At 45.7% G+C, this 21,621-nt stretch overlaps 1 protein-coding gene across 2 annotated transcripts in view; it reads left to right on the plus strand.

The window, feature by feature from the left end:
- The window catches only part of LOC138786770 (zinc finger protein 84-like), a 61,368-nt gene extending 42,506 nt beyond the window's left edge, over window positions 1–18,862 (plus strand). The window contains exons 2-3 of one of the 2 annotated variants that reach the window (XM_069963812.1): window positions 2,551–3,242; window positions 17,704–18,862. In XM_069963812.1, coding sequence (XP_069819913.1) covers window positions 2,551–3,242; window positions 17,704–18,687 — 1,676 coding nt within the window. In that variant the 3' untranslated portion in view covers window positions 18,688–18,862. Of the gene's footprint in view, window positions 1–2,550; window positions 3,243–15,625; window positions 15,795–17,515 lie in introns of those variants that run through there. The other variant, XM_069963810.1, reaches the window with a different exon arrangement.
- Window positions 18,863–21,621: the final 2,759 nt, after the last annotated feature.

Genomic DNA, 21,621 nt, shown 5'->3' on the forward strand with positions numbered 1-21,621 from the left:
ACAGACAAAATAGTAAAAGAAGAAGAGACAGATGTGAGCAGTGATGAGCAGTATAAGCAGAACATCACTACAGGGAAGGATCTGAACTCTACTAATGATACAGACATACGGGAAGAAGAGACAGATGTGAGCAGTGATGAGCAGTATAAGGAGGACATCACTACAGGTAACTGCCCAGGTGAGTAGTGACCAGTAAATGCAGAGAACACTCACACCTTCTCCTCAGTCACCGGCTGTATCTATTCTGTGTGGAATATTATAAGCTTTGTGTCCTGTTTTTTTCGACATATTCCCTCATTCAGCTTAAACGCTCCTAAGCGTACTATCTGGTAATAAAACACTTAGGGGGAGATTTATCAAAGGGTGTAAAATTTAGACTGGTGCAAACTACCCACAGCAACCAATCACAGCTCAGCTTTAGGCAGTGCTGAAAGGAAAGCTGAGCTGTGATTGGTTGCTGTAGAAGCTGAGCTGTGATTGGTTGCTGTGGGCAGTTTGCACCAGTCTAAATTTTACACCCTTTGATAAATCTCCCCCTTACTATTTTGTCTCACTCTTAAAAATGATGCGCTATACCTAGATAATGCTGCCCCATGCTTGCATACATTAATAATGTCCCCTGTGCCGATCCTCCCAGTTTCCCAGGACTGGATCAAGCTTCTCCCAGCACCCGGGGAGGAGCGGCAGTCAGTTAGGGGGCAGCAGCTGATGAGTGGATTGCAGAGATAACACAGTACTTCTCTTTATTAGGCTACAAACCCACTTGGCGGGTCTGCAGCGAGTCTCCATGCTGCGTTTTTGCAGCGAGACTCGCTGCAGATCCCGGCCCTATACTTTTAATGGCAGACAAACACGCAGATGTACATCCCTGCTGCGAGTTTGTCTGCAGCCCACCCCATTAACCCCCCCCCCCCCGGCCGCCGGAGCTGATACTTCACCTGATCCCAGCTCCGGCGGTTCCCGATGTCTTCATCAAGCCGGAGCGGGGACCAGGTGAAGTATATGCTCCAGCCAGCCGCCCACAGCCCTGGCCGCCTGATCGCCCCCCCCCCCCCCCCCCCCCCCCCCCCAGGCAGCACCGATCGCACGCCCCCCCGGCAGCACTGATCGCACGCCCCCCCGCAGCACTGATCGCACGCCCCCCGCAGCACCGATCGCTTGCACGCCCCCCCAATCGCGCCCCCACAGCCCCGGCTGCTCGATCGCCCCCCGGCAGCCCGATCGCCCCCCCCCCCCCCCCCCCCCCCCGCAGCACCGATCGCACCCCCCCCCCCAATCGCCCCCTCGCAGCACCGATCGCTCGCACGCCCCCCTGCAGCACCGGCAGCCTGATCGCCCCCCCCCCCCGATGGGGGCTGCAGGGGGGCGATCGGTGCTGCAGGGGGGGCGTGCGATCGGTGCTGCGGGGGGGCGTGCGATCGGTGCTGCGGGGGGGCGTGCGATCGGTGCTGCGAGGGGGGCGTGCGATCGGTGCTGCGAGGGGGGCTGCGGGCAGCTGGCTGGAGCATATACTTCACCTGGTCCCCGCTCCGGCTTGCTAAGGACATCGGGATCCACCGGAGCCGGGATCAGGTGAAGTATCAGCTCCGGCGGGGTTAATGGGGTGGGCTGCAGACAAATATCCCTGCTGCGTGTTTGTCTGCCATTAAAAGTATAGGGCCGGGATCTGCAGCGAGTTTCGCTGCAAATACGCAGCAAGGGGACTCGCTGCAGACCCGCCAAGTGGGTGCGTTCTGTGGAATCCCACCTGTTTGTGTGTCAGTGGGATGCCTCGTGTGCCTCCATTCTCTGGCCAAAGAATTGACATCCCATTGACACACGGAGGATTCCAGGGTGGGAGCTTCGCCACAGAATTCCGCCTGTTTTTTACTCAGTGTGAATGCACCCTTAGGGTAGCTTCACACATACCGGATTCGCAGCGGATTTCACACGGTGAGTTTGCAGACCGCCGGGAGCCTCACATGCAGGTAATGTTTGCTCCGGACACGGGATGCGGTCCGTTAAAGGGGTCAGGTTAGGCTGGGTTCACACTACGTTTTTGCAATCCGTTTCTTTTTCCATCTCTTTTTTTAGCATAAAATAGATGGAAAAAACGGATTGCAAAAACTTAGTGTGAACCCAGCCTTACATATTGACAGCAGAATGAAAATTGCGCTACGGGTATGTAACCCCATTGAACTTCACACTACCACTCCCAGTTACTCACAAGCTGGAGGCCCAAAGAACGTCCCTGCAGCCTGTGAGTGAATGGCAGATCATGGAACTTGATGGTATGGAAGGTCAGCCATCACCCAGAGATCCAGGGCATTGGACTAAGAATCCAAGGTTTGTCCCCCAGATGCCTGATGCTACAGTACAATACCCTCACCCCATATAGGAGGTTACCAGAGGAAGCCATATGTCCTCAGACTGCTGCTTCTGTCTGGGTTTTTTCTCGCAGATCACTCGTCATGGTGACAACCTCCCGTGACTTATACATCTGACTCCATTTTTTTGTTCCTTTTTATACAAGTATAATTGTTATCACATGATATAATTTCTTCTTGACAGCTGAGTGTCCCCGGAGATCAGAGGGACATCAGATATCTCCAGATATTACAGCAGATGGGCAGATCACACAAGATACATATGAAGAACATTCTATTCCCCCAGATCTACCCCTAGCCCCTCACAGCAAAGATCTTTCATCTGAAAAAGATCTATCACAATCTGTAAATCAAAAAGTTTGCAGAAGAGATGCAGAACATCAAACAGCCCACACAGGCGAGAAACCTTATTCATGTTCAGAATGTGGGAAATGTTTTAGTGTTAAATCGCACCTTGTTGGTCATCGAAGAACTCACACAGGAGAGAAGCCATATTCATGTTCAGAATGTGGAAAATGTTTTACTGGGCAATCCAATCTTGCAAAGCACCGGAAATTTCACACAGGGGAGAAGCCATTTGTATGTTCCGAATGTGGCAAATGTTTTACTTTAAAATCAGATCTGGTCAGACATCAGAGAACTCACACAGGGGAGAAGCCATTTTCATGTTCAGAATGTGGGAAAAGTTTTTCTCAGAAATCGGATCTTGTTTCACACCAGAGGATTCACACAGGGGAGAAACCATTTTCATGTTCAGAATGTGGGAAATGTTATACCGTTAAATCCAATCTTGTTAAACATCAAAGAAGTCACACAGGAACAAAGCCATTTTCATGTTCAGAGTGTGGGAAAGGTTTCAGTCGGAGATCAACTCTTGTTTCACATGAGACAAGTCACACAGGTGGGAAGCTGATTCCATGTCCAGAATGTGGGAAATGTTTTAAAACTCAGAGAAGCCACACAGGAGAGTAATCATTTGCTTGTGTTTTAATTGAAAATATAATAGAAATATCTGTATTTATTTTCATGCTCATGGCATATATATATATTTTCATCATTTATTGCTGGTAATTTTCTTATTTTGACTGTAACTATTGTCTATATAGCCGCACCAAAACCAACAATCATTAAAAAAAAAGTTACAACTTCTATCTCTGTCTATTGTTTATATCCAATGAAGTGTAGGAAATGGATCCTAGGAGAATGAATATTGTAGTATGCCATATTGGATATATACTGCTAAAAAAATGCAGGGAACCCACAGATACCCCCTCCTAGATGTGACTGATATATATATATATATATATATATATATATATATATATATATATATATAGTAAAAGAAAATCACTGCGGCACTCCGGTACAGCTCGTGTTCAAATCGTAAGGTTTATTTCTCCCACAAAGTGCATTAGCGACGTTTCAGCTCAATCCTTATGAGCCTTTCTCAAGCTGAAAGGCTCATAAGGATTGAGCTGAAACGTCGCTAATGCACTTTGTGGGAGAAATAAACCTTACGATTTGAACACGAGCTGTACCGGAGTGCCGCAGTGATTTTCTTTTACTGTATGCATTTATACCCACGGTCCTCAAGGGTATATACTGCTGGCACCGACCACATTATTTTCCTCGAGTGCCGCGTCCACTTCTCTATTTATATATATATATACCCCTCCTAGATGTGACAGAATGAAATCTTCTCAGTGATACTTTGTTCTGTACAAAGATGAGTATGCTGACACCAACATCCCACACACATTATCCCTGGGAATCCCATGTAATACCCAATAGCAGCCTGGAGGTGGCTTCACACACAGAATTACAATAGTCACCCCCTCCAGGCTGATCCAACTTTGCTGTAATGTCCATATATATATATATATATATATATATATATATAGTGTGTGGCCTCTGCGTGCCTGTATGACCTCCCTACAAGCCTGCTCCTGATGAGGTGGCTGTATAACCTCCCTACAAGCCTGCTCCTGATGAGGTGGCTGTATAACCTCCCTACAAGGCCCGGGCATGCTCCTGATGAGGTGTCTGTATGTCCTACCTACAAGGCCCGGGCATGCTCCTGATGAGGTGTCTGTATGTCCTACCTACAAGGCCCGGGCATGCTCCTGATGAGGTGTCTGTATGACCTCCCTACAAGGCCCGGGCATGCTCCTGATGAGGTGTCTGTATGACCTCCCTACAAGGCCTGGGCATGCTCCTGATGAGGTGTCTGTATGACCTCCCTACAAGGCCTGGGCATGCTCCTGATGAGGTGGCTGTATGACCTCCCTCAAGCATGCTCCTGATGAGGTGGCTGTATGACCTCCCTACAAGGCCCGGGCATGCTCCTGATGAGATGTATGACCTCCCTACAAGGCCCGGGCATGCTCCTGATGAGGTGTCTGTATGACCTCCCTACAAGGCCCAGGCATGCTCCTGATGAGGTGTCTGCATGACCTCCCTACAAGGCCCGGGCATGCTCCTGATGAGGTGTCTGTATGACCTCCCTACAAGGCCCAGGCATGCTCCTGATGAGGTGGCTGTATGAGCTCCCTACAAGGCCTGGGCATGCTCCTGATGAGGTGTCTGTATGACCTCCCTACAAGCCCGGGCATGCTCCTGATGAGGTGGCTGTATGACCTCCCTACAAGGCCTGGGCATGCTCCTGATGAGGTGGCTGTATGACCTCCCTACAAGCATGCTCCTGATGAGGTGGCTGTATGACCTCCCTACAAGGCCCGGGCATGCTCCTGATGAGGTGTATGACCTCCCTACAAGGCCCGGGCATGCTCCTGATGAGGTGTCTGTATGACCTCCCTACAAGGCCCAGGCATGCTCCTGATGAGGTGTCTGTATGACCTCCCTACAAGGCTTGGGCATGCTCCTGATGAGGTGTCTGTATGACCTCCCTACAAGGCCCAGGCATGCTCCTGATGAGGTGGCTGTATGAGCTCCCTACAAGGCCTGGGCATGCTCCTGATGAGGTGTCTGTATGACCTCCCTACAAGGCCCGGGCATGCTCCTGATGAGGTGTCTGTATGACCTCCCTACAAGGCCCGGGCATGCTCCTGATGAGGTCGCTTTATGACCTCCCTACAAGGCCCGGGCATGCTCCGGATGAGGTGTATGACCTCCCTACAAGGCCCGGGCATGCTACTGATGAGGTGTCTGTATGACCTCCCTACAAGGCCCGGGCATGCTCCTGATGGCTGTATGACCTCCCTACAAGGCCCGGGCATGCTCCTGATTAGGTGTATGACCTCCCTACAAGGCCCGGGCACGCTCCTGATGAGGTGTCTGTATGATTTTCCTACAAGGCCCGGGCATGCTCCTGATGAGGTGTCTGTATGACCTCCCTACAGGGCCCGGGCATGATCCTGATGAGGTGGCCGATGGTCTCCTGAGGGATCTTCTCCCAGACCTTGACTAAAGCAGCCGCCAACTCCTGGACAATCTGTGCTGTAACATGACATTGCTGGATGGAGGAGACATGATGTCCCAGATGTGCTCAATAGGATTCAGGGGAATGGGTGGCCAGTCCATAGCTTCACTGCCTCCATCTTGTAGGAACTGCTGCCACACTCCAACTACATGGGGTCTAGCACTGTCCTGTATTAGGAGGAACCCCAACCGCACCAGCATATGGTCTCTCAAGGGCTCGGAGGGTCTGGGTACCTAAATTACAGTCAGGCTACCTCTGGCAGCACATGGAGGGCTCTGCGGCCCCCATAGAAATGCTCCCCCCATCCCACACCATTACTGACCCACTGCCAGACCGCTCATGCTGAAGGACGTTGCAGGCAGCAGATCGCTCTCCACGGCGTCTCCGGACTCTGTCACATGTGCTCAGTGTGAACCTGCTCTCATCTGTGAGGAGCACAGGGGGCGCCAGTGGTGAATCTGCCAAGCCTGGTGTTCTGTGGTAAGTGCCAAGCGTCCTGCACGGTTTTGGGCTGTGAGCATAACCCCCATCTGTGGACGTCGGGCCCCCATACCATCCACATGGAGTCGGTTTCTAACCGTTTGTACAGACACATGCACATTTGTGGCTGCTGGAGGTCATTGTGCAGGGCTCTGGCAGTGCTCCTCCTGTACCTCCTTGCACAAAGGTGGAGGTAGCGGTCCTGCTGCTGGGTTGTTGCCCTCCTACGGCCTCCTCCATGTCTCCTGGTGTACTGGCCTGTCTCCTGGTAGCGCCTCCAGCCTCTGGACACTACTCTGATAGACACAGCAAACCTTCTTACCACAGCTCGCATTAATGTGTCATCCTGGATGAGCTGCACTACCTGAGCCACTTGTGTGGGGTGTAGAGTCGGTCTCATGCTACCACGAGTGTGAAAGCACCAGCAACATTCAAGTGACCAAAACATCAGCCAGAAAGCTTAGGTAGTGAGAAGTGGTCTGTGGTCCCCACCTGCAGAACCCTCCGTTATTGAGTATGTCTTGCCAATTGCAGGTGACAGTGATTGTCAGTCAGTCCTGCTTCCTGAGTGGACAGTTTCACAAAAGTTTGATTAAGGGTCCATTTACACAGAAAAATGACCTGACAGATTATCTGCAAAAAATTTGAAGCCAAAGCCAGGAATAGATTTGAAAAGAGAAGAACTCTCAGGCTTTCCTTTATGACCTGATCTCTGTTTATAGTCTGTTTCTGGCTTTGGCCAGGGGGCCATTTGGAAATTTTGCAACTGGTTTTCCAAGTTTGTGTCAGTCAGCAGTAAGTTGTTCCGAACACAGATCCATATTTCAATGTATGTTTTCGTAAAGTGGGAAATTTATCGTTGCTCAGGTAACGTTCATAGAACTCAAGCAGTGGGACATTGTTGTACCTACAGTAGCTTTCAGCTCATCTTTACTTTGTAACTGAATAATTTCGTGTTTTAGGTTATCAGGCACATCAGCTGGTTCCACATTAAATGGCGTACAAAAAATGTTTAATTCCATTTGATTACTTTTCACATCCTGGAATCTCCTGTTAAATGCCTTAAAGAGGATGTTCAACTGTATGCAAAATTTAAAAAAATGCAGTCGCAGTAGTTCTAGCTTTTCCAAGTCCCCCTGGCAATTTCTGCTGTGATCCGCTACGTTTTGGGGCCATTGTGGACGTTTTTCTTTTCACCCATCTTTTCTTTACGTCCTGGTTTGGATGATTTGAGCACAGGACCTGCTAAACTACATAGACCAGCATTCTCTGTGTGACGGAGCCACGCCTACTGCTTGTAACTCCTCCCACTATACCTCCCCCCAATGACCACTAGCCTATCTAAAGAACAACACAAACACCACCCAACTATCATTTCCCCATCTGATTCCTCCCCATATCCCCAGATGCTGCTGTCTCTGCTGTAACATGATAGAAGCTGCCAGCACAGGCAGCCACCTCTTCTGCATTGTATATATACAGTATATATGGAGAAGAGATGACTGCCACTGAGGTCCAGTGATGTCCCTGCATGTATATGACTGCCACTGAGCTCCAGTGATGTCCCTGCATGTATATGACTGCCACTGAGGACCAGTGATGTCCCTGAATGTATATGACTGCCACTGAGTGATGTCCCTGCATGTATATGACTGCCACTGAGCTCCAGTTATGTCCCTGCATGTATATGACTGCCACTGAGTGATGTCCCTGCATGTATATGACTGCCACTGAGTGATGTCCCTGCATGTATATGACTGCCACTGAGTGATGTCCCTGCATGTATATGACTGCCACTGAGGCCAGTGATGTCCCTGCATGTATAAACAAGTTCTGCTGGATGGGGGGAGTAGTGTTCACTGTTCTCTCCTTCCATAGAGCACAGATAGTCCATTTCTTCTCCACAAAACACTGCACTATTAGGTAGCAGGGTCAGTTTCTGTGATTCTATTGGCTCTGAGGGACCATGTGATGAAGGTCCTGGAGAGAACTGACAGTGGCTAAAAAGGAACATGCGACCCTGAGTGAAACAAACTAATAGGACTCTCTCACTGCCAGGACCTCCCAGTGCTATGACACCTTCTGTGATGTATTGGCACAAAATGGAGGACAGTAACATGTGACAACAGTCACAGAAATTTTTAGAACTACAGAACTTCCTGTGCAGCTGGAGAGGGGCTCAAAGTCAGGGAAAATGACCAGACCGGAACTGGAAGCACATGGGTGGTAAGTATAACTCTGGCAAAGGAAAAAAAAAGTTTTAAACTGGACAACCCCTTTAATTAGTTGTGCGGAATCACCAGCATATTCAAGTGTTGTAGAAGGCTTCAGTCTTTCCAGAGTGGTGAAATGCACAGTGTTATGCTGCGTTTACACAGAACGATTATCATGTGAATTCGCACGATAACGATAGAATTTGAACGATAATCGTACGTGTAAATGCTGCGAACGATCAAACGACTAGTGAGAAATCGTTCCCTTTGACCTTCAACAACTTCTCAAATCTTAGTTGATCGTTTGCAAAAAAATCGCAGATCGTTCCGTGTGAACAGTCATTCGCCAATTTAACCAACGTGTGAGATAGGCTTAAGCGGTCGTAAAACGAAATAGCGTACTGTCTAAACGCTGATCGTTATGAAAAAAAAATCGTTACTCCAACATCGTTAATCGTACGATTGGGCGAATTATCGTTTCCTGTAAACGTAGCATTACTCCTTCCAAGTTGCACTTTCCACAGCTTTAACTTAGCTTCCAATGATTTAACATGCGACAGCAAGGAACTAAGAAACTGGTTGGGGCCCTGAAGCTTGACATTCAGCTCTGACAGGTACTTAGTACTGTCCACCATAAACGCTAGATCACACAGCCACTTGCTATCACTGAGTTCTCTGACAGGTTTTCCCATCATCTCTATAAATCAGGGGTGGGGAACCTCCGGCCCGCGGGCCGCATCCGGCTCCTGAGACCTCCCGATGCGGCCCGCGGCCCGCAGCTCCCTGTAATGCGCGCTGCTCTGGAGGAGGAAGGAGCCGGCGCACACAGCATTCTCCGGTGTCTATGCCGGCTTCTTCCCCAGCAGAGCAGCGCGTCTTCAGTCTCCTGCGGGTCGTGCGCGATGACGTCATTTCATCGCGCGCCGCCTGCAGGAGAAGACCGGCACAGGACCTGGGACATAAGAGGACGTGGGAGAGAAGAGGACCTGGACAGCGTGGGAACGGAGGTAAGGTGAGTGGGATGTTTATTTTTTTATTTGGGGGTTAAATAGGCTACCAGGGACATGACAGATAGGGGTTAACTAGTCCACCAGGGACATGACTGATGGGGGTTAACTAGTCCACCAGGGACATGACTGATGGGGGATAACTAGTCCACCAGGGACATGACTGATGGGGGTTAACTAGTCCACCAGGGACATGACTGATGGGGGTTAACTAGTCCACCAGGGACATGACTGATGGGGGTTAACTAGTCCACCAGGGACATGACTGATGGGGGTTAACTAGTCCACCAGGGACATGACTGATGGGGGTTATTTAGGCTACCAGGGACATGACTGATGGGGGTTAACTAGGCTACCAGGGACATGACTGATAGGGGGTTATTTAGGCTACCAGGGACATGACTGATAGGGGGTTATTTAGGCTACCAGGGACATGACTGATAGGGGGTTATTAAGGCTACCAGGGACATGACTGATGGGGGATAACTAGTCCACCAGGGACATGACTGATGGGGGATAACTAGTCCACCAGGGACATGACTGATGGGGGTTAACTAGTCCACCAGGGACATGACTGATGGGGGTTAACTAGTCCACCAGGGACATGACTGATGGGGGTTATTTAGGCTACCAGGGACATGACTGATGGGGGTTATTTAGGCTACCAGGGACATGACTGATGGGGGTTAACTAGGCTACCAGGGACATGACTGATAGGGGGTTATTTAGGCTACCAGGGACATGACTTGGGGGTTACCTAGACTACAAGGGGCATCACTGGGGATTAACTACAATAGCAGGGGCACTAGGCGAACAATACTTTGCCCTGGGTGCTGCTAACCCACGCTACTAATTGCCGCGCATGGTATGCGGCCCTCGAATGATTTTATTAATGCCCGACCGGCCCTCGACATGGAAAAGGTTCCCCACCCCTGCTATAAATTGCTTGACTTCATCCCGCAGTTCATAAAACCTCATGAGCATGTTCCCACGACTCAGTAATATTCACAGTAATATACAAGATCACCATATTCAGGGTCCAGATCGTTCAGTAGCTCTTTTTTAACTGGCGACTGTTCAACCCTTTGTTTTTGACAAAATTTATGCATGACACAACTACTGACATCACACTGTTTAACCGCAGAGACTTGGCAGAGAGACTTTCTTGGTGTATGATGCAGTGGCATATAACTAAATGACTTGGATCAAGACTGAGACGATTCACCTCTTTCTTCACAACGGCTATTAGCCTTTTCTGTGAGCCAATCATGGAAGGCGCTCCATCTGTCGTAAGGCCACTTAACAACTGTCATACAAGTCTTCACCTCAGAGACAGCAGCTCTTCTTTTGTTTCAAATTCTGCTGTTATCCCACGAACAAAAATAAACAATTGGGCTGTATTTGTTAAGTCCGTTGTCTCATCAAGAGCCAAAGAGAAGAATTGAAAATCTCCTACATGAATCTTTAAGTGTTTTTTTTCAATATCTTGAGCTAAGTCTGTGATGCGATCAGACACTGTTCTTCGAGACAAACTAACACTCTTAAATCATTTTAATTTGGCGCTAAGAGCTCTGCGGCAGCCACCATACACTCCTTTACAAACTCTCCTTCTATATGAGGCCTCATCCTCTTTGCAATTAGCTCACTAACCACATAACTGGTATGAATTACATTGTCTCTGTCACTTCTAGTCCTAGTAAAAGCAGCTTGTTGGGATTCCAGAGTGCGATGAAGAGCTGTGATTTTATCCAGCTCAGCTACATTACATTACACATATACAGCTCAGCTACATGTACATTACACACATACAGCTCAGCTACATGTACATTACACATATACAGCTCAGCTACATTACATTACACATATACAGCTCAGCTACATGTACATTACACACATACAGCTCAGCTACATGTACATTACACATATACAGCTCATCTACATGTACATTACACACATACAGCTCAGCTACATGTACATTACACATATATACAGCTCAGCTACATGTACATTACATACACATACAGCTCAGCTACATTACATTACACATATACAGCTCAGCTACATGTACATTACACACATATACAGCTCAGCTACATGTACATTACACATATACAGCTCAGCTACATGTACATTACACATATACAGCTCAGCTACATGTACATTACACACATATACAGCTCAGCTACATGTACATTACACATATACAGCTCAGCTACATGTACATTACACATATACAGCTCAGCTACATGTACATTACACACATACAGCTCAGCTACATGTACATTACACACAGGGCTCTGCTGCAGGCATATCTAACACACACATACACAGCTCAGCTACATGTACATTACACACATACAGCTCAGCTACATGTACATTACACACATACAGCTCAGCTACATGTACATTACACATATATACAGCTCAGCTACATGTACATTACACATATATACAGCTCAGCTACATGTACATTACACACATACAGCTCAGCTACATGTACATTACACATATACAGCTCAGCTACATGTACATTACACACATACAGCTCAGTTACATGTACATTACACATATACAGCTCAGCTACATGTACATTACACATATACAGCTCAGCTACATGTACATTACACACATATACAGCTCAGCTACATGTACATTACACATATACAGCTCAGCTACATGTACATTACACACACATACAGCTCAGCTACATGTACATTACACATATATACAGCTCAGCTACATGTACATTACACACAGGGCTCTGCTGCAGGCATATCTAACACACACATACACAGCTCAGCTACATGTACATTACACACATACAGCTCAGCTACATGTACATTACACACATACAGCTCAGCTACATGTACATTACACACATACAGCTCAGCTACATGTACATTACACACATATACAGCTCAGCTACATGTACATTACACACATATACAGCTCAGCTACATGTACATTACACACATATACAGCTCAGCTACATGTACATTACACATATACAGCTCAGCTACATGTACATTACACATATATACAGCTCAGCTACATGTACATTACACATATACAGCTCAGCTACATGTACATTACACATATACAGCTCAGCTACATGTACATTACACATATACAGCTCAGCTACATGTACATTACACACATATACAGCTCAGCTACATGTACATTACACACCTACAGCTCAGCTACATGTACATTACACATATACAGCTCAGCTACATGTACATTACACACATATACAGCTCAGCTACATGTACATTACACATATACAGCTCAGCTACATGTACATTACACACATATACAGCTCAGCTACATGTACATTACACATATATACAGCTCAGCTACATGTACATTACACATATACAGCTCAGCTACATGTACATTACACATATACAGCTCAGCTACATGTACATTACACATATACAGCTCAGCTACATGTACATTACACACATATACAGCTCAGCTACATGTACATTACACATATACAGCTCAGCTACATGTACATTACACACATATACAGCTCAGCTACATGTACATTACACACATACAGCTCAGCTACATGTACATTACACACATACAGCTCAGCTACATGTACATTACACATATATACAGCTCAGCTACATGTACATTACACATATACAGCTCAGCTACATGTACATTACACATATACAGCTCAGCTACATGTACATTACACATATACAGCTCAGCTACATGTACATTACACACACATACAGCTCAGCTACATGTACATTACACATATACAGCTCAGCTACATGTACATTACACACATATACAGCTCAGCTACATGTACATTACACATATACAGCTCAGCTACATGTACATTACACATATACAGCTCAGCTACATGTACATTACACACATATACAGCTCAGCTACATGTACATTACACACAGGGCTCTGCTGCAGGCATATATAACACACACATACACAGCTCTGCTCCACACACATCACACACACACAGCTCTGCTGCATACACATCACTTCAGCTCATCCAGCACAGCAGAGTCCTGCATACACTGAGCAGCAGCCCCTGATCATGTGACTGATCACATGACTGTGACATCATCACAGGTCCTGGAAGCACAGCTGGAGGTATGTAATGTGTCTGGCTGTTATTGATATACATTTATGAAACCTGTCTAAATTCTAAAATGTCTTTGTTGCCGTAGCGACCAATCATTGCGCAGCTTTAATTTGATTGATTTAATGTGATTGGTCGCTAGACACAGGTTATTGACTCTCCGCCTGCTCCATCTGGATTAGGAGATTGTCCCGAAAGGAATATTTTTCCTCAGTATAAACCCTGAAACTATTATCTTGTGGGGGAGGGGGCTCCGGGGGTCTATGCTGTCGGCTCATCCGCCTCCTCTTTGTTTACGGCTCTTTGTGATGCGCCATCCTATGGAGCACAGCGCACATTACACCACATGTATATCGGCTCCTATAACGTTATCACTATAGCTGGAAGCCAAGTTTTAGTCTTGTGTTTTCGTCTTTTCCTCAATTTCTAAAAAAAAAATCTTCAAATTTTTGTCCTCAAAGCAATTTCTGGTATAACCGAGGTGAGATCTTCATCCTATTCATCAGTCCAAACCTATCCATAATATTTTCTTTAATAGTAACTTTTTTTTTTTTTTAAATAAATAAATATGATTTTCATTGCCTTATCGTGACCCCTATAACTTTTTTATTTCTCCACCTACGGGGCCGTCTGGGGTCATTTTATATGCCATGAGCTGTAGCTTTTATAAGTGTCATATTGGTGGAGATTTGATTTGGGAAGTTTAATTGTGTTTTATTTTTATCTCCTTGGTAAAGCTATTGCTGCAGGGAACCATATCAGCAACATTGTGCTGATTGGTGTACTGTAAGATATATATCTATATATATATATATCTATTGTATGTGTGTACTTTTTATATTGTCTCTTTTTACCTTTCAGCTTGTTTCCCTCCAGGATCCTCTGCTGATATCTTCTATATAAGAGACCGACCCATCAACCATGGAGAGAGACAGAGACAAGATGGCCGACAGGATAATAACCCTCACCCTACACATACTCTTCCTGCTTACTGGGGAGGTGAGGGATTCTGGGAGTGATGTCATCATGACATCATTCTTATCTATGGAATAACAGATGGATAGGACTGGAGAGGTGAGGGATTCTGGGAGTGATGTCATCATGACATCATTCTTATCTATGGAATAACAGATGGATAGGACTGGAGAGGTGAGGGATTCTGGGAGTGATGTCATCATGACATCATTCTTATCTATGGAATAACAGATGGATAGGACTGGAGAGGTGAGGGATTCTGGGAGTGATGTCATCATGACATCATTCTTATCTATGGAATAACAGATGGATAGGACTGGAGAGGTGAGGGATTCTGGGAGTGATGTCATCATGACCTCATTCTTATCTATGGAATAACAGATGGATAGGACTGGAGAGGTGAGGGATTCTGGGAATGGATGGAGTGATAGTAATGTGTCTCTCCATACACAGGATTACACAGTAGTGAAGAAGTCCTCTAGTGGGCGCTGTGGGGCCCCTGGGTGTGAAGGATGGGGAAGAACCCTGAGCCCAATCCCGGGGCCCCTGATACATGAGGAAATGGAGGAAGAGAAGATCCTAGAAGTCACCAACAAGATGGTGGAGCTGCTGAGTGGAGAGGTGAGACTGTGGCTGCTGGGAATGCTGGGACATTATACAGTAACACCACTGGAGGGGTGGGGGGGATGACTGTGTGATCATTGTGTGTGTCAGGTTCCTATAAGGTGTCAGGACGTGGCGGTCTATTTCTCCATGGAGGAGTGGGAGTATGTAGAAGGACACAAGGATCAGTACAAGGATGTGATGCCGGAGGATCAGCAGCCCCTCCCATCAGCAGGTAATAGACAGGACTATATACACACCTCCTCTCTGTATTATCTGGATGGAAAGAATGAATTCAGTCTCTGTATGTGTTCCCTCCAGTCAGATCCAGTAAGAGAACAGCACCAGAGAGATGTCCCCGTCCTCTTCTCCCACAGGATCAGGATCAGGTAGATGGAGATGTTCCCTATGATCTGTACATCCCACCTGACTTCTCCTCCTGTCTGATGACTTTTACAATATTTCTCTCACATCTTATGAATCAGGAGGAAGATGGGAACAATATTAATGCTATAAACATAATAGTTAAAGAAGAGACAGATGTGAGCAGTGATGAGCAGTATAAGGAGGAGATTCGTACAGGCAATCGGCCAGGTGAGTAGGGACCATTTAAAGGAGAAGTCCGGAGAAAATTTTTATTAAAGCATTGTATTCCCCCTCAAAAGTTATACAAATCCCCAATATACACTTATTACGGTAAATGCTTATAAAGTGCTTTTTTCTCTGCACTTACTACTGCATCAAGGCTTTACTTCCTGGATAAAATGGTGATGTCACGACCCGATTCCCAGAGCTGTGCGGTCTGTTGCTGCTGGAGAGGATGATGGCAGGGGGACACTGAGGGACAAAGGGCACTGGAGGGACACTAAGCATCCCCCTGCCATCATCCTCTCCAACAGCTACAGCCCGCACAGCTCTGGGAGTCGGGACGTAACATCACCATGTTATCCAGGAAGTGAAGCCTTGATGCAGTAGTAAGTGCAGGGGGGGAAAAAGCACTTTATGTGCATTTCCTGTAATAAGTGTATATTGGGGATTTGTATAACTTTTGGGGGGCAATACAATACTTTAATAAAAATTTTCGCCAGACTTCTCCTTTAATGCAATAAAAGCCTCAGATTCTATATACTTACCAGTGGCAACAATTTTGTAGTGAAATTTTAAAATTCTGCGTTCTTCCAGGTTTTTTTTCCTGTATTGTTCCACAATTTGGAACCTTATTGGATTTAGAATTGCTGCAGCTGCCAAGAATTGTTATGGTGGACACTTTCAGAAGTCAGAAGTATAATGGCGCTGTATTAACAGTAGAATTTCTAGGTGGCACAAAATTTGTCTGTGTGTGCTGCTATCGGCAAGAAGAACGATGACATTTTTCTTTAGGATAGAGTTAGAGTTTAATAGCACTTTATACATGTTTGCTTGCAATAGTACACATTTTTGTGTGGCAGTGAAGTAGATGCTAAACATGGTGGTATCAGTAAGAAAAAGAGTTCAGTTTTTCCTTGCACACAAGATGATGTATAACAGAACTATCAGGGAGGTAAATTTTCCATTGGACACAGACTGACATAAAGGACTTCTTGATGCAACAATAAGATTGGTGATTCACAAATTGTATGCCTAAACTATAGCTGCTTGCTATCAATAACGTAAACGAGCGCCGATCTGCTAGATTAGAGCACGTTTATTGAGCCTATTACACAGCTGGATTATCGTTTAGCAAGGGCTGCATGGACATCGTTAACTATATCTGTGCAGCCCTTGCCCTAAACTATTCATACATCACCTCTCCACGCTCCCAGTCTCCTCCTGCCCTCGGTTTTCTTCCCGGTAACATGCGCTGCAATAATCGGCCAAATTAGTTGATCATCGCTCCGTGTATTAGGGCCCTAAGTGTTCTCTAGGTCTTTACGGTCCAGATAAGTAGAGATAGCAAGCAAGTCAATACGAGAGAATCAGCATGGTACCAGGGATGAGACAGCAGCGTAGTAAACCAGGCGGAGGAGCAAGACGGCTTTACATGCAGGTCAGACAATCCGAGGTGACAACAGGAGAGGCGACCGGCACAGACAGAGGTAAGGCAGGCAAATGTAAGCTGAGGAACAGGCACAGGTCAGGATACACAGAACAGCAGACACAGGAACATGCTGTCACTAGGAACGCAAGAATCCAACAACACTCAGGCAAGAAGAGACAAATAGGTGCGACCTGTATGGAAACTTTAATGTTATAATATAGCAATGTAACTTTTAAGGCTATTTTATTAATAGTAACTATTCTATTTTATTAAGTAACTATTCTTTTATTCTTGGCAGATGATTGCACCAGGAACTCAGAGGAGCATCTGACATCCTCGGGTTTTAAAACAGATGATTATATCACACAAGATACCAATGAAGAATACTCCATTATCCCTGATCTACCCTCAGCCCCTCACAACAAAGATCTGTCATCTGATCCTTTAAGAAAAGTTCCTTCTTCTGATTCATCACAGACTGAAAAGCAAGGGGGTACTGAACATCAAAGAGCTCATACAAGGGAGAAGATATATCCATGTTCAGAATGTGGAAAATGTTTCAATGACAAATCAAATCTTTCCAGGCATCAGAGAATTCACACAGGAGAGAAGCCATTTTCATGTTCAGATTGTGGGAAACGTTTTACCCAAAAATCATACCTTGTAAGGCATCAGATAATTCACACGGGGGAGAAGCCATTTTCATGTTCAGAATGTGGGAAATGTTGTTCTCAGAAATCCGATCTTGTTAAACATCAGAGAACTCACACAGGAGAGAAGCCATATTCATGTTCAGAATGTGGGAAACATTTCAGTGTTAAATCACATCTTGTTGAACATCAAAAAACCCACACAGGGGAGAAGCCGTTTTCATGTTTAGAATGTGGGAAATGCTTTACTGTGAAATCAAATCTAATTAAGCACCAGAGAAGTCACACGGGAGAGAACCCATTTTCATGTTCAGAATGTGGCAAATGTTTTTCTATGATAACACATCTTATTGAACATGAAAGAGCTCACCGAGGGGAGAAGCCATTTTTATGTTCAGAATGTGGGAAATTTTTTTCCCAGAAATCACATCTTGTAAGGCATCGGATAATTCACACCGGGGAGAAACCATTTTCATGTCCAGAATGTGGAAAATGTTGCTCTCAGAAATCGGATCTCGTTAAACATCTGAGAATTCATACAGGGGAAAAGCCATATTCATGTTCAGAGTGTGGAAAATGCTATAGCGTCCAATCACATCTTATTGTACATCAGAAGACTCACACAGGGGAGAAGCCCTTTTCATGTACAGTTTGTGGGAAGTGTTTTACATTGAAATCCACTCTTATTAGACATCAGAGAACTCACACAGGGGAGAAGCCATTTTCCTGTTCAGAATGTGGCAAATGTTTTTCTGTAATATCACAACTTATTGAACATCAAAGAAGTCACACAGAGGAGAAGCCATTTTCCTTTTATTGAGAAGAGGCATAAAAAGCCTATTTTGTAATAATTAAAAAACACGCACAGAGATGTGTACAGCGCAGATACAGACTGAAGAAAGACGTAAGGAGAAGCGCTGAAACGCGTTGTCTGTATTTTATGTTGTATTTCATATAATTTATTGCATTTACCTTTTATACAAAGCATTAATTATTAATCCACGATTCTTCTGATCCAGATTCTGATTCTTCTGTCCAAACACGGTCGCAGCCACGTCCACTTTCTTTCGAAATTGCGCAATTTGCTGTAAAATAGCTCTATTTTTCTGCGATTTTGATGGAATCACAAAAATAGAGCTATTGTACCGGGACTGCTCAATTCACTAATTAAAGCCACTCCAAAGCTGTGTGGGAACACGGCCTCACGGTATATCTCACGGTGTATTTGCACACATTGTAGTCTCTTTACATTTAGATAAGCGAATTTACAGTAATAGCAAATTCTCCCTGTTTCCCAGAACTGGATCCAGCTTTTCCAAGCACCCAGAGCGGAGCGGCACAGTTAAAAGGCAGCAGCATTATTTGCTGTGAAATGACGGCCATCCACTCAATTTCATCAGTGTGAACATAGCCTTTCTGTGTTTTCCGTTCACTCCTGGTTTTGGTTGCAAAATACTGAGCAAAAATACTATGTGGGAACATAACCTTATAATGCTGTTATCTTTTTGTCTATGCGACCCTATCTTATTTTTGGAGAAACACTGTATATATTTAAAGGTGAGCAAAATTTTTTAAAATCTACAAGAAATTTTTAATTTAGATCTGAATCTAAATGAAATGTTAAAAATAAACAGCTGCAATACCTTGGGGGTGAGGGGGGGGGGCAGCAGTGGGTGTGACAGTGAGGATAGTGAAATATGGCAGAGTGTGCACAATATCAGCTGCAGCAGGAAGCGGCCATTTTCTCTCAGGGCTTATTTACATGTTCTCTGTGCACTGTGCACAGTCCACATATTTCTACAACAGCGCAAAGATTTAAAGTTTCAGAGCTCGCTGCATCATAATGAATTATAAAGCCGGGAACTCCGAACTCTGTTCTGTCGCACATGGTCCATTTATACAGACTGCACAGAACGTGTGAATTAGGCCTAGTAGCTTAGTTAGGGACACACAGATAGTGATGGAATCAGCAGCAGAAGACTGTCACCCCATTTGGGCCTTTTTTATTGTGTGACCCCAAAGGGCCTAGGATTTTTTAGATAGCTGTGGAAGGAGCAGTACTGTTTGACCCCAAAAGGACTGAGACAGGCACATTAAAGGAGAAGTCTGTCGAAAATCTTTATTAAAGTATTGTATTGCCCCCCCCAAAAAAAAAAATATATATATATATACAAATCATCAATATACACTTATTACAGGAAATGCTTATAAAGTGCTTTTTTTCCTGCACTTACTACTGCATCAAGGCTTCACTTCCTGGATAACATGGTGATGTCACTTCCTGGATAACATGGTGATTTCACTTCCTGGATAACATGGTGATGTCACTTCCTGAATAACATGCTGATGTCACTTCCTGGATAACATGGTGATGTCACTTCCTGAATAACATGGTGATGTCACTTCCTGGATAACATAGTGATGTCCCTTCCTGGATAACATTTCCCGTAATAAGTGTATATTGGTGATTTGTATAACTTTTGGGGGGCAATATAATACTTAAATAAAAATTTTCGCCAGACTTCTCCTTTAAGATGGCAGCAGCAGCAATCAGTCTGACCCCAAAGGTCCTAGATGGCAGTGCAAGCAGCAGAGTACTCTGTCTGACCAGTGGAAGCAGCAGTAGCGCTGTAGTGAAATAGCTCTAGTCAGTAGTATCAGGCACCAGTGTGTTGAAATCTTGAGCGATCCATGCTTGATTTATTTTGACAAATGTCAGGATCTCACAGGGATAAAGAATAAAGGTCCTCTCTGGTGCCAGGCTAGTGGCTGGGCATGAAAGCATGGACATAGCAGATTCAGCCACTTGTGGCTACACATCCAGTTTACTGGCCCAGTAGTTCACAAGATCCAGGTTGTCGTGGTACAGGGGGGGGGGGGATTTCAGAGAAGCCCCCACCTGCTGCTTCATAGGATACTTCTCATCTCATCATGCAGCGGTGCAGTTCCTCATTGGTGTGGCTGTGCCCAGGCTTGCCAGGTGCAGGACCATGTGACATAGGCAGACCTGGCATTGGTGGTATGAAACTGGACTCATGGGAGGGTGAGGAGAAAGTGTGCAGAAAGCCTGCGATAGCACCGTGAAGGCGTCATTGCCGTGAACTTACCAAGTTGCTGCACTGCCTGGCCTGGAAGTGTTTATCCACGGACCTGTGATGGACACATACTGCTCTTGCCTATAGTTGGAGCTCCACACATCAGCACTGAAGAGCACAAAATCAGAGATTGGGAGACCCAAGGACTCGCCCAACTTCTGCTGCACATACTGTTGTCTTTTGGAAATCGCCTCAGGGAGCAATAGCTGTCTTAAAGGGGTACTCCGGGCCAGCTTACTTTGAATGGAGCTCAGCGCCCAGAAGTTTGAGGTCATGTCATGGCTGTGTTCCAGTGCCGCCTCTCTATGCCATGACGTCAGCTGCAGCGGGTGTCTCTTGCTTCAGGTTCGGGTTCGAGTCCATCCGAACCCAAACGATCGGCATTTGATTAGCTGGGGCTGCTGAACTTGAATAAAGCTCTAAGGTTGTCTGGAAAACATGGATACGGCCAATGACTATATCCATGATTTCTACATAGCCTTAGGGCTTTATCCAAGTTCAGCAGCTGCCGCTAATCAAATGCCGAACGTTCGGGTTCAGATGGACTCCAGCTGCTCCAGATTCACTCATCTCTACACAGCACCATACAAATATCCATAGCCAGGTGGAAAAGCTCCCACACATCTGAATGCCACCAGCACTCCATGTCCGTCAATTGC

This window comes from Dendropsophus ebraccatus, chromosome 3, assembly GCF_027789765.1.
Source record: "Dendropsophus ebraccatus isolate aDenEbr1 chromosome 3, aDenEbr1.pat, whole genome shotgun sequence".
Classification (NCBI taxonomy): domain Eukaryota; kingdom Metazoa; phylum Chordata; class Amphibia; order Anura; family Hylidae; genus Dendropsophus; species Dendropsophus ebraccatus.